The following is a 13,631-nucleotide window of genomic DNA, read 5'->3' on the forward strand; positions in this document are numbered from 1 at the left end:
GACCAGTCTGGCCAACGTGGTGAAACCCCATCTCTACTAAAAATACAAAAATTAGCCAGGCATGGTGGCACATGCCCGTAATCCCAGCTACTTGGGAGGCTGAGGCAAGAAAATCGCTTGAACCCAGGAGGTTGCAGTGAGCTGAGACCGTGCCACTGCACTCCATCCTGGCAACAGAGCATGACTCCATCTCAAAAAAAAAAAAAAGAGTTACGTATGTTAATTATTATTATTTGTCAAGCGCTACATATACATTATGTAATTTAATCCTCGCAGTGATACTACTCTCAGCCCCAATTTGACAACTGAGGACCTGCAAACAGGTTAAATATCTTTTCCAAGATTATACAGCCAGCAAGTGACACAGCTGGATATACATGCTATAGCACTGCTCTTCCACAGCTGCCTCTTCCTGGTGATGATCCAGGCGGCACTCTGGGGAGAGGCGAATGTGTGAGCCACCACCACCAGGCACAAGCACACACAGACAATGCAGCGTTCACCCTCACTTTCTATTATTTCAATTATAGAGTCTTTTCGATTTACAGTATGAAAATCAAGTGTAATTTTTTTAAAAGAAGAAAGAAAAGCCAGTATGGAGAAAATGGTACAGACATAATTTAATGAATCCACAGCAGCTACAAAAGTCAGCTAACGTAATGTGTCACAAGCACTAACATAAAATCTATGACATATGCTACAGATCTGGTTTCTCACAAGATCTAAACCCAGCATCTGTCAGGAAATAAACAGGATACGCTGACAACAGTCTAGATTACTCACGTTACTATGCCTTTTTCTTATTTTGTATGAGGCTAAACCTTCATTTATCTCACATTGCCATGGTTCCTAAGAAGACAGGATATATTCCTAGAATATTTCAGGTATATGTGAGTACCATGTTTCAAACTTCAAGTCACACTGAACTGCTTCCTGGTTTACACTATGAGAAAATCAGATTTTATTAGCTGACTTTATAAATAGGGTATAAGTGAGATCAAATCAGGCCCTTGGAGTCTTCAGATGATCTATTAGGTAATCTAAATTAGATGTTCTTCAGGGAGATATAACCTTGAAATTCACACATAGCTTTATTTGTTCTTCTCATGAAAAACAAAATCCCAATACTTCAAAATAAGAAAGGATTTGAGTTGCATTTATAAGCATATTGATCAATATATGTTAAGTGAGGAGTGGATAATTTTGGGGGGGTTAACTTTTTTGTGTGTTAATTTTGAGCTTCTCCATGAGTTTTTATTAATTCATTAATTCCCTGTAGCTCAAGAGATGCTAATTAATTCAAGAAATCATAATAGCTAATGATTGGCTAAATAAATCTAAAATGGAGAGAGTCTGTCACTAGAGATACCACTGCTCATTTTAATTAAAATTACGAATTTGTGAAGTAATGTAAATAAAGGTTATTGTATCCTTCTACTCTAGGAAGTATTAACCCTAGGCATGGCCTCCTGAGAATCCAACAAGACTTAAATAGCCAAGAATATCTGTGGAACTTAATCACTGAGTTACGATATTTATCATTGCAAGTGTGTTGTTCATTGACACTATAAAGCCATGTGGAATTAAGCAGCCTTGAAACACAAAATGGAGAAAGGCTAAGAGCTGAGAATTGTTGCCTTTAGGGAAATACAATCAATGTCAAGCAAACAACCACCCCAAAATGGTTAGCTTTATCAGCATTCAGGCCTACAGTGAAAGCAAGTGTTCCAGATCTGAGTTTCAATTTTTAAAGAATAAACGTATGCAAATGACCATTAGTCTTCGTAGTTTTATGGCTCAGAGTGATCTTGTTAACATTCAGTGCAACTGCTTATACCCATTTGAATGTCATTTAGAGGGATAGGAAAGGCTGCTTCAACATTTGTGACTAAATGGCAGGGCTCAGCCACAATGCTCACTCTGGGAAATGAGAAATAGACACTCCAGTATGCTAGATGCTGATGCAGTTCAGGAAACGCTACCCCAAAATAAGGCTCCTCAGCATACTGAGTATTTTAAGCAGAAGACAATTAAGAAAACCACAAAAACAGTAAGGTCCCTCTGACCTTCTCCCAGCCCCTCTCTCTTGAAGATCCTCTTGTGAGGGGTGACCTGCCCTATAATCAGAAGGAAGAAATGTTACACAGAGAGGCTGAGAAGAATCTGAGCACTTGCCAAGTTTCCCCCAGTTGAGTACCATTAGATCATACCCCTTTTTTGTTCAATCATACTTCTATACAACTGTCCATCATTCATTAAACCTAACCACAAAAGTAGTTTTCACTCGGTTTTTGAGTGAAGGTTCCTGTGTCACATAAAACTTACATTAAATAAATTTGTTTCACTTTTCTCTTGTTAATCTGTCTTTTGTTATAGGAATGTCAGCCATTAACCTCACAATAGGTGAGGAAAAGATACTACTTTTTCTCCCTTATACCACCCAAGCGAACCACTCCAAGAACAGTTCCTGTGCAGGTGACCATATAGTTCAAGTCATTATTAAATCCAAAGCTGAGGAGCCATGATGCTGTTGGTGGAACTGCCCTTGACCAAGAGAAATCCATCTTGATTGTCTCACTAATCGGCTCAAGGGCCATTGATGATGAGGTCCTAAATTTAATTCCTAATAAAACCCCTAAAGTTTTAGAGGCAAAATGAGAAAGCATAGCTCACAAATACCTTCTGATTAATGACTTGGAATGTATATTTGTAATTTGTTCCAAAGACCTGAAATTAGTTTGAACTTAAAAAGAAAAGTGGCATCCATTAAGGACCAAGGTGAAGTTGACAAAATGAAAATTATTTTTATCTTATCAAAAGGCTACTTCTGAATGGAGCCTCCTGACCAAGCAGAAGTCTGGCTGGTACTTGAACCAGATAAACTTGTTATGCAAATAGCTTTAGTCATAGGGGAAAGGGCTGATAATGAAATCTCTACAAAGCCAACCACACATTATAGAGGTGACAAAACACATCAAGCAGGGTCCTAGCATATGGATAAAAAGCAGTGCAGAATTTATGTGCACATTGCATTTAATTTATCATAACTAAGCTGTCAGGAATCATGCTTTGACAAATGCATAACTAATACATATAAATGAATCAATTATCACTAACAACCAAAGGTTCAGAACCAAACAGGCTGATGCTTCTTTTAAAATGCCCCAAACAGGTTTACTAAAAGTATTTTAGACTTTTAGACGTTTTAAAAAATCTCTCCTACTATCTCCCAAATTAAGGAGGCTGGAAATAAATGTGAAACACACTAAGCCACATCCCCAGTGCTCCTGCTTTCCTACCTCCCTGGCCCTCCTACATGCATATGCACGTGCACACACAAACACCCCTGTCCCCGTCTACATAGCTATAATCACGAGGCTGCAGCCAGACCAGCTTGTTCAGATCCCTGCAGCAGTAATACAAAATCTTTTGGTGGGTAGTGACCAGCATGGACTAAAAAAGACCTAGAGTATTGAATCGACTCTGTTATGGCTCAGCAGTCACTTGAGGACAAAGTATTAAAGGCCTTAAAGCCGTTAAGGAACTTTTAGTCCTATTTATTCTTTAAAGAGAAACAATTAGATTTACTGTGGCTTGGTTTACAAAGGGAACTGAAGCAATTATCTGTATAATTCAGGTTAAAAGAAATTTTCCTAAAATTACCAGATAATCATCTTCTCCAGCCCAGTCCCTCCAATAATGAAAAGCTTATAATCTGAAGGTCTTAATCCTCCATCTTTCTTTCCCTTGCCTCCTAATACAAGCAAGATAAGTATAAAAACAAACTAAGCCTCTCTCTTTAAACAGACATTTCAAAACCAGTGAGTATCATTGTTTATATTGAATTAGAGATCTGAATAAATATAATGAATGACATTTGGTCAAACTGCATTTGATAGGCTGAGTAACGGCAGCCTAGTGTCAGCAGTCTCCCCTACGAAATGAGAGGATATTATCTGGGGCTGGGCTCAGTGGCTCACGCCTGTAATCCCAGCATTTTGGGAGGCTGAGGTGGGCAGATCACTTGAGGTCAGGAGTTTGAGACCAACCTGGCCAACATGGTGAAACCCCATCTCTGCTAAAAATACAAAAACTAACTGGTCCTGGTGGCACACAGCTGTAATTCCAGCTACACGGGCAGCTGAGGCATAAGAATCACTTGATCCCAGGAGGCCAAGGTTGCAGTGAGCCAAGATCATGCCACTGCACTCCAGCCTGGGCAACACAGTGAGACTGTCTCAAAAAAAAAAAAGAAAAAAGAAAGTATATTATTTGGGAATGGTGGGCAGGCTTCTATTTAAAGATATGTAATATAATAATCAGTCCCCAATTTTGAGAAATATTCCCAAAAATATTGCAGAAGAATTTATGGTTGAAGAACCTAAGATGTTATGGGAAAGCAGGATTGGAGGGCTGAGGTACGTAAGGAATCTATGAACACCTACTATATAAAATTTTTCAGTAATAAAAAATTGTAAAGACAACTCATTAAACAAAAAGAAGACTGATGACATATATCCATCTTAAACTAGGAATAAACCACATAATCACTTAATTTCTAATTGCCTTCCTGATTCATTATAAACTTTCCAGACTCTCCCTCCCCTGCAATTTCAACAGGATGCTTTTTGCTTTGCTCCTGATAGTATGCACATTCAAAGGCATCGTTTTCTGTGTTTAGCCCTCCATTCTAGTATTCAAGACCTTTTGCAACTCAGAATGAGTGCATCTGAAATTCTCAGAATTGGAAAAACATAGCAGATCTGAATTGGCGTATAATAGGATTTGCCATAAGGAACCATCAGTGTTAGGGAGGAATTTCCGCATAGTTGACCCTTGAACAACATGGATTTGAACTGCACGGATGCACTTACACGTGGATTTTCTTCCACCTCTGCTAACCCTGAGACAGCGGAACCAACCCCTCGTCTTCTTCCTCCTCCTCAGCCTATTCAACGTGAAAAAGATGAGGACAAAGACCTTTACGATGATCCACTTCCAAGTAATGAACAGTAAACGCATTTCTCTTCCTTATGACTTTCCTAATAACATTTTCTTTTCTCTAGCTTACTTTATTGTAAGAATACAGTATATAAAACATATAACATATAAAATATGTATTAATCAACAGCTTATGTTATCGGCACGGCTTCCAGTCAACAGTAAGCTATCAGTAGTTAAGATTTTGGAGAGTCAAAAGTTATAGGCAATGTTTGACTTCACAAGGTGGTGGGTAGTCAGCACCCCTAACCCCTGCATTGTTTAAGAGTCAACTGCATTGTGTGTAGTCCAATCCCTGTCATCAATTATGTACCTTTATTCTCAAATCCATCCAAGGAATACTGTGCTTAGTTTATGATTACAAACATACTCTTGAAAAAGAATACATAAGCCAAAGTTTTGTGAGTCTAATCACATTTTTAGAGGCATCAGGAGAGTTTGGTATGGGAAGCTGTATTAGTGAATATGTAATGGATTTTTCTAGGACAACAGCTTAGACAAGGTCAGTCAAGGGTATCTCTGTGCAGCAATGAAATGAAAAGGAAAAGTCTTTGGATCCAGCCTTTACCAGCAAAATCATTGGAACCTTAGCTCCCAGATTTCTTTCCTTGGAGTGGTCCGAAATGTGGTCCCAAGCTACCAGCATGTCTTCAGCTCTTTAGTTTTCTCTGCCTAGTCTTTTGGGTCCCAAACCTCTGGAAGTGGCTCTTCCACTGCTCTTATGTGAGCATCATTCCTCCTACAAGTATCTGTTTTTCCTCTCAACATGGCCTGACACCATCACCTTTGACTTGTGGCTGCTCCTAGTGCATTCTGCAGCCAGGGCAAAAATGTCAATGTGGGGCTGAAGGGGCAACGAGATACCCTCCACCCCTGGCCTTCAACTTCATGGTCATGTTCCAACACAGTCTTTCTTAGTAGGGTTCTTTGAGTTCTTTTCCACTCCCCTTTCCTGAGGAACATGGCAAAAGTTCAGGAGGGAAGGGACAAGCAAACGAATTCAGGGACCCTCAACTGTACTATATTTGAAATTAAAATGAAAATGAAATACAGGTTCATAGCTGTTTGCACAAACCCCATGGAGTCAAATGTATTTTGGAATTCAGAATTCTATCGAATTTTAGAAAGGTAAACTGGTACATTTACTGCATATTATGTCACAGCCCCAGCAGGATCTGGGGCAGCACACTATAATCAAACAAATATATCTGCCGCCAAACACATGAATATTCACATTAAGTAAGATAAATAACAACTATAAATAGCCTCACAGTTAACCAAATCAGTTCATGTAAGGTTAGGTTTTTCTGTTAAATGACTCGACTACAAAATAACTTTTATCTTTTGGAGCTCTTTGGATTTTGGAATTATGGATAAGTGATTGTTGATCTGCATTGTGATTTATTAAGGAAGATGATCAAAAGACCCACTTTGCTTTATTGCCTGGCTTCTTTGTGAAAGCTAAGTTTGCACAGAGGCATAAATTAGAAAAATGTGTGTTGACCCTTCCCCGCTTCTTGTTTATCAGCTATTTTGGTCACTTCCTTTCTCCTCCCATGACCTCTGAACACCTTGTTTGATATGCTAGATCCCACAGCACTTCTTCCAAGCTCCTGTGCCTTGGTATGGTTGGTAATGCCTGGTCTAGATTCCTGTCCCCACAATTCACCAGGCCCCTAGCTTGGGGTCTTGTAACCCCCTCCAGTAGTCTGAGTATCTTTTTCAGATTTAGGACTGGTGTGGTCCAAAAGCTCATGACCCCAACACTGAGCCACTGTTGGTTTCACTGTTGATTCTACTCCTGTCTGAGACCCAGTAATTCTTGCCTAGTGACATAGCTCCTACCAGGTATGTCACACCATCAGCCTGGCCTTCATTTTGTTCCTCATACCTTACAGCCTTGGTTGGGATACCTTACCTTGGCACCCCAGGCCTGAGATTCTACTTTGCCCCTCAGTCATCTTGGAAACTGGACCCTTGTTCCCAAGCCACAGATCCTAGAGCAAGCCCAACTTTCACACTGCAAAAACTCTGCTGGAGGCTACTACCTTCTGCCTTCTCTTTAGTCCTAGTGTGGGCATCGGATTTTTAGATGTTTCATCTCTTCCCATTAAACATGACAAGTTGTCAATATTTGCCCTAGGACAAAGTAGGTTCTCCGATAAATGTGATCCATATGATAAGAAGGACTTATTATAACTGAGAGTCAAATGGAATGCCTTACCTTTCACATCTTGCAAAGGGATGTTCTATCATTTACTAAAACAAACCCTGAGTCATAATGTGCTAACAGGCATAACAACCTCTAGTGCCAAGTAAATTCCACAGCCTGGATTTCTGCAATCACTGATCAAGGCCTTGCTAGATATGCAATTTTTAGTGGAAGAAATACTCACTGTGAAATAAAGTGGTTGAATTCTTCACACCATTTTTCTGGATGAAGTAAAGTCGGTGGAGGATTTCTGAAAAGACAACAGCAATTCTTTCTTAAAAAAGAAGAGTTTCATTAAAGGCAAAATATCAACTTGTTTTTATTGATATCATTCTAAACAGCTCTAATAAAATCTGTTTGTTCTCATATAAGAGTCATTTTTTAGTGGTGGATTATAAAGTGCCAACCCCTATTCCTGTAGTCATTCATTTTCATTGACTGAAGACCTACTATGTCCCTGGCCTTCTCAGGACCTGTGAAAGTTACAAAGATCAGGAACATTCTTCCAGAAGCAGATACACTAATGAGGGGTGAGGCAAGCGCACAAACTACTATAACAGAACTGAGGATTATTAGTGCTATAAGAAAGCTATAAACATAGTGCCAGGGGCTTTAGTGAAATAGACTTTTAATTGTACAGGATTTTCAGATCATTATGGTACCATTTGAATTAATTATGTGATGCATTTAAAATATACTCATAAATTCATAGTCACATTTTTAACTATTTCCTATGTATCAACTTCTGCAACAAGCACTGGAGAAAGTCAAACAGTCAGAACAATGCCCCAGACTCTGTGAAGTTCATGGGTAGAGAAGGAGACAGACATATACCATACCTAATAATTGGAGGTCCAAGAGAATGAGAGAATGGCAGAAAGAATGTTAGATAACCAGACCACCTCCTGGTGAGAGGGCAAAAAAAAAAAAAGGGGGGGGTGGGGCATGGGGGAAGAGCCCTGAATTTGATTGAATACCCCAAAGAGATCTGATTTTAAAACAGAAGTGACTACATTACCTTTAATTGATGAGACTTTTTTCTAGCAATACATGGAAATAGGGGCTTGTGGGCAACTCAAGTTCAGAAAATGAAGAAGGTGACAGTTCTGCACACCTGAATTATGGCTGTAAATTTTAAAGCCATCACATGTGATCCTTGTTTTGACCTGGAATCCAACTGCTTCCTAAAGCCATGGATTGCTCAGATTCAATAGGCAGAGGAATGGGAAGCAGCAGGAATTACCAGAAATAAATATATATCAGACAATGTGACCACAAGTTGTCCCTCGACATCCATTATCTTCTCATTTCTTATGGCGCAATTTTTAATTCAGCATACTGCTGCCATAATAAAGATCATAATTTCTTGAGTTCCTTACGGCTAGATGTGGTTCTGTGACCGAGTTCTAGTCAATGATTTATAAATAGAATTATTATATGGTATTTCCAGAAAGTCTCCTTAAAAGAGGGGAGACATGACATTCTTCCTCTTCCCCTTTCTTTCTTTTTAGAGCATGGGTATGATGGCTGGAGCTTGAGCAGCCATTGAGGACATCAATTTCAAGATGAACTTGAAAATGAAAACTATGAGCTAAGTATGATAAAGCAAACAGATAGAAAACTGGATTCATGATGACATTGCAAAGCTGCCATACCAGCTTTACTCTGCTTCCCCCTAATCTTCCTTTGTAAGAGAGAAATAGTCTTCCGTTTTCTGCAAGCCACTAGTACATGCAGCTGAGTCTAATCCTCAGTGAGATAACCTTTCCGAGTATTTTCCTACCATATGATGAGAACATAATACGATAAGTGACATACTAGAAGCACAAGCATGGTGCATGGGTAGAATAATTAAGGTGCTGCTTACTCCATCTAGGGAGTCCCAAAATACTTTATAAAGAAGATAAACTTGAGCTGGCTCCTGAAAATTAGAGTGGATTTTTCAAGATACAGAAGGAGAGTGAAGCTATTTCAGGCTCAGAAAACAACATGTGCCAAGACATAGGGACATAAAAAAGCGTAGTAAGTCCAAAAACAGTAACTTTGAGGCTAGACTATATATGATCTTTTGGATCTGAAGAGAGAGCAGCAGGAAAGGATAAGGTGAGGAGGAAGAATGATTAGAGGAAGGAGATGATTTATCTGTTCTGCATATGAATTTAGTTACCCTTCACATCTTATAATTCAAAAACCAGTAAATTATCTGTGTATGACCCAGAAAGAATAGCAGTTAATTTTTTTCCCCCTTCTCCTGGATCAGAGACAAAGGAGGAGGCTGCCTCTTTATCTCATTCACTCCATTCAACAATATATGCCTTCATCTTTCCCTAGTACCATCACATAACTTCAGCTTCAATCCTAGTTTGGCTCGGCAGTTCTTACTGCCTGTGGCTATCTGAGGTTTTACATCCACGTGCCCTGCCAGCTCACCTCTGTGGGCAGCTTTGGTGCTGTATCTTTCAGTGAGTCGGTTATCCTAGATCATCTCTACAGCACTTTCCAGGATTTGTACTTCCCTTGATCTTCTCAGGTTAACTGATCATTCTGTTCTCACTGAGGTCAGTCCCACAGAGAAGAGCTGCTTAAGCAATCCACTGTCTAATAGACTTAATTCAACTCCAAAGCAGTTCACCGTGACTAAGTCATTTGTAGACAGATTGAACAGATTTGACTGAAATGACACTAGTAGGCTCAACACTGGCCAGCCCAGCAGGGAAGGGGCATCTCTCTTCCATAAGCAGAGAGTGACCTGGCAAGGGTCCAGTGAGAAATAGATGGTGAATATCCACTTTAATATAGAGAACAATGTACCTTCCTGTTTTCAGTCTCTTTCTCCACAGGAAATACGCACAGGGGGTATTGTTTAGTTGTTGGCCTGAGGAGAATGGTAGCAAACCGCCACTCACCCGGGTCACCGCCAACCCTCTATGGCTTCACATAACCATCACACAAGGAAACATCTTCTTTGGAGCCCAGCATCATAGAAAGTTGGTTAAGAGAACCTCATTTGATCCTGTAAATGTCCTGCCTTTCCTGGAGTTCATCCTACTTTGGTTCAGTAAAGCAAGATCTTGTGAAAGATTATTATCTGTACATAATGAAAACCAAATGAATTTGAAGACTTTGCAGTACTTTGTTTGGACTGGCAATATAAATTCTAATTCTCTCACAACCCAGAAAGAACACCAGTGAAGGGAAACCATGTAGGTTATTCTTGTTTCATTTGTGAGTGCTTCTCCCTCTTTTGCAGTTAGAACATTATCGATCCCAGAATTCCGTTCTTCTCCCTATTCTCTTCCCATTCCATACATTCACTGAGGGCTTACTGTATGTTGACAGCTTCCTAACATGCCTTGATTTCTTGTCTGCCTTTTAGCTGGTGCATCTGACTACTTACCAGATGGTTGCATTTTAATTTCCCAGAGACATCTTAAGGTCAATATGTTCAAAAGCAAACATTTTCCCTTTTTTTTTTTTTTTTTTTTTTTTTTTTTGAGACGGAGTTTCACTCTTGTTGCCCAGGCTGGAGTGCAATGGCATGATCTCAGCCCACTGCAACCTCCGCCTCCCAGGTTCAAGCGATTCTCCTGCCTCAGCCTCCCTAGTAGCTGGGATTATAGGCATATGCCACCATGCCCGGCTAATGTGTATTTTTAGTAGAGACAGGATTTCTCCATGTTGGTCAGGCTACTCTCGAACCTCCCGACCTCAGGTGATCCACCCACGTCGGCCTCCCAAAGTGCTGGGATTACAGGCGTGAGACACTGTGCCCGGCCACAACATCTTCCTTTCTTAAGGCTGCATTCCACCTTCCTTTCTTAAGGCTGCATTCTGTTGAAGTCAGAAACCTGGATTCTACATTCTGCCATATCCAATTAGAGCATGCAGAATAATGGCTCCCTCAAAGATGTCCACATTCTAATCCTCAGAACCTATTAATATTCTACTTTATATGGCAAAGGGACTTTATTTATGCAATTAAGGTAAAGGTCCTGGAGACGGGGAGGTTGTCTTGAATTACCTAGACGGGCCCAACTTAATCACATGAGTCTTTTAAAGTGGAAGAGGGAGGCAGAAAGAAAAAAGAAGAGTCAGGAGAGATTCAACGTATGAAAGGGACTTAACCTGTCATTGCTGCCTTTGAAAATAGAGGAAGTGGCCATGAGCCAAGGAATGCAGGCAGCATCTGGAAGATGGAAATGGGCCTCAGCTGATACCTAGCAAAGAAATGAGAACCTCAATTCTATAGAAGCAAGGAAATGAACTCTGCTAAAAACCTTAATGAGCAAGAAAATAAATTTCCCCGAAGGCTTAAAAAGTGAGTACAGCCCTACTGACACCTTGATGTTAGCCCACTGAGACCCATGGCAGACTTCTAACTTAAAGAACTATAAGATAATAAATTTGTGTTGTTTTCAGCCTCTAAGTTTGTGGTGATTTGTTATGATAGTAATAGAAAACTAATATACCAATCAAATGTCAAGTCTTCTCAGTTCTACTTCCTAAATCCCTTACTCATAACCTTTCACATCCTAGTCCAGTCACTCATCATCTCATACCCATACTACTCCAATGGCCTCCTTGTTTTTCTCCTTCCCTCTGCCTCACACCCCTCTAATCCATCTTGTACTTGGTAGCTAGAATTTCTTTATAACACACAAATATGACCTCGTTGTTTCCTTGCTCAAAATTCTTCAGCAGATGCACAGTGCCAGAATGACAAAATGTTAACCCCTTTGCATGATATATACAAATAGTCTTGCCTATCACCTACCTGTCTACTTGATTTCATCTTAAACCACTTGCTCACCAGATACCATAGCACTGTGTTGCACAGTACTTGTGGCTCCAAAACAGGTCCTATTCTTTCATGCCTTAGGAACTTTGCACATGATGTACCTCCAGTTTAGAATGCTCTCCCTAATTTGTCCACCTGGCAAGCTCCTACTCATGTTTTTTGTGTATCTATAGTGCCCAGCACAGAACTACTCAGTAAATTTTTTGAATGAATGCATACAAACATATACATGTTGTAGGTAAGCCAAGAAATGGTGATAGGACAAAATATGACTTGGTCTTCAAAGTAGCATAAAATTAGACAAATACAGAATAGCCCTTTTGGATATGAGCAAATTCCAACTAAATTATTCACAGCAAGCAGATTTGAAGAATAAAGGAATATTGACTTGATTTGGATTTGACAATATAAGCCTCATTCCTCTGCTTTTGAAGCCCAAATGTCTCCAGGTCCCTGAATATATATAACCAAAATGAGCAAAAAATCATAATTTAAACCTCACTGTAGACAATAGCTGATGTCACGACCATTATACACACACACATAGTGGGTCAGAGACAGAGGGAGATGAATACCAATAACCATCATATGTTGAGTGCTTACTACCACAAAGTTTCATGCCAAGTGCTTCACATATAGGTCAACTAAACGTTGCAACAACCCTATAAATAGGAATTATTCCAGTTTCACAAGTGAAGAAAACGCAACTTAAAAGAAGAAATTTTCTCAAGAACATTCAGCAAAAATTGGAAGAACCAGATTTTAAATTCAGGTATTTCTGTCTCCAATGCCCATAGGCCCCACTCTTTCCCATATTTTATCTCATGAAGAGTCCATTAGTTTGGAAGATGAATTAAGAGAACATATATGCAAAAAAAAAAAAAAAATGACCGAAAACCAATTAGCAAGCAATGCCTCAAGAAGGTGCAAAATGAAGCCCTCAAACATTAAAGCACACTCACCAAGGAGATGCTGAGTAAAAAATTTCTCAGTGAGGCAGAGTTAATTAAGAAAGGCTTCCTGAAAGTTGTGAATTTTAAAGCAGGACCTCTGTTCACAGAGGGGACATAAATCAGCTGACTAGGGGAGGAGGGTGTTGGAGGAGAAGGGGAATAACAGAGGAAGATAGAAAGAATGAAGTATAATGAATAAGAAACAATTGTTAACATTCAGTTAAACACTTAGGAATGTGTTAAAAAGACATTCTATTTACTTACTCATAAAAGCAAGAAAGCAAGACATTTGAGTGTAATTAACTGTCCTGATAGTATTAACTACAGCAACAGAGCTGCCATTCTGATTATAATTGGTAGATCCCATTAATAAAGTTGAATAGTCAGTCATGTGTCTGTGTCTCTCTCAGTGTCTCTCTCAGTATCTTGCCCCAGCTGTTCCTAAAGTTGCTTTTCTCCCTAAGTCACATCTTACCTGCTCAAAATCAATTATTTTAAAAAGTTTACATTTAATTGTAATACGTGATTCATCTCAGTGTAAAAAACATTCCCTGGCCAGGCGCGGTGGCTCACCCCTGTAATCCCAGCACTTTGGGAGGCCAAGGCAGGCAGATCACTTGAGGTCAGGAGTTCGAGACCAGCCTGGCCAACATAGTGAAACCCCATC

At 39.7% G+C, this 13,631-nt stretch overlaps 1 protein-coding gene across 5 annotated transcripts in view; it reads right to left on the reverse strand.

Annotated features, from left to right (window-relative positions):
- The window catches only part of MYO3B (myosin IIIB), a 545,921-nt gene that overhangs the window by 362,284 nt on the left and 170,006 nt on the right, over positions 1-13,631 (reverse strand). For all 5 annotated transcript variants that reach the window (XR_001007340.1, XR_001007338.1, XR_001007339.1 and 2 more), the window contains exon 8: positions 7,398-7,463. Coding sequence is in view for 2 of the 5 variants with exons in the window: in XM_011991954.1 (XP_011847344.1) it covers positions 7,398-7,463 (66 nt within the window). In the remaining 3 variants the exon portion in view is untranslated. The remainder of the gene's footprint in view (positions 1-7,397; positions 7,464-13,631) is intronic.

This window comes from Mandrillus leucophaeus, unplaced genomic scaffold, assembly GCF_000951045.1.
Source record: "Mandrillus leucophaeus isolate KB7577 unplaced genomic scaffold, Mleu.le_1.0 Scaffold40, whole genome shotgun sequence".
Lineage (NCBI taxonomy): Eukaryota > Metazoa > Chordata > Mammalia > Primates > Cercopithecidae > Mandrillus > Mandrillus leucophaeus.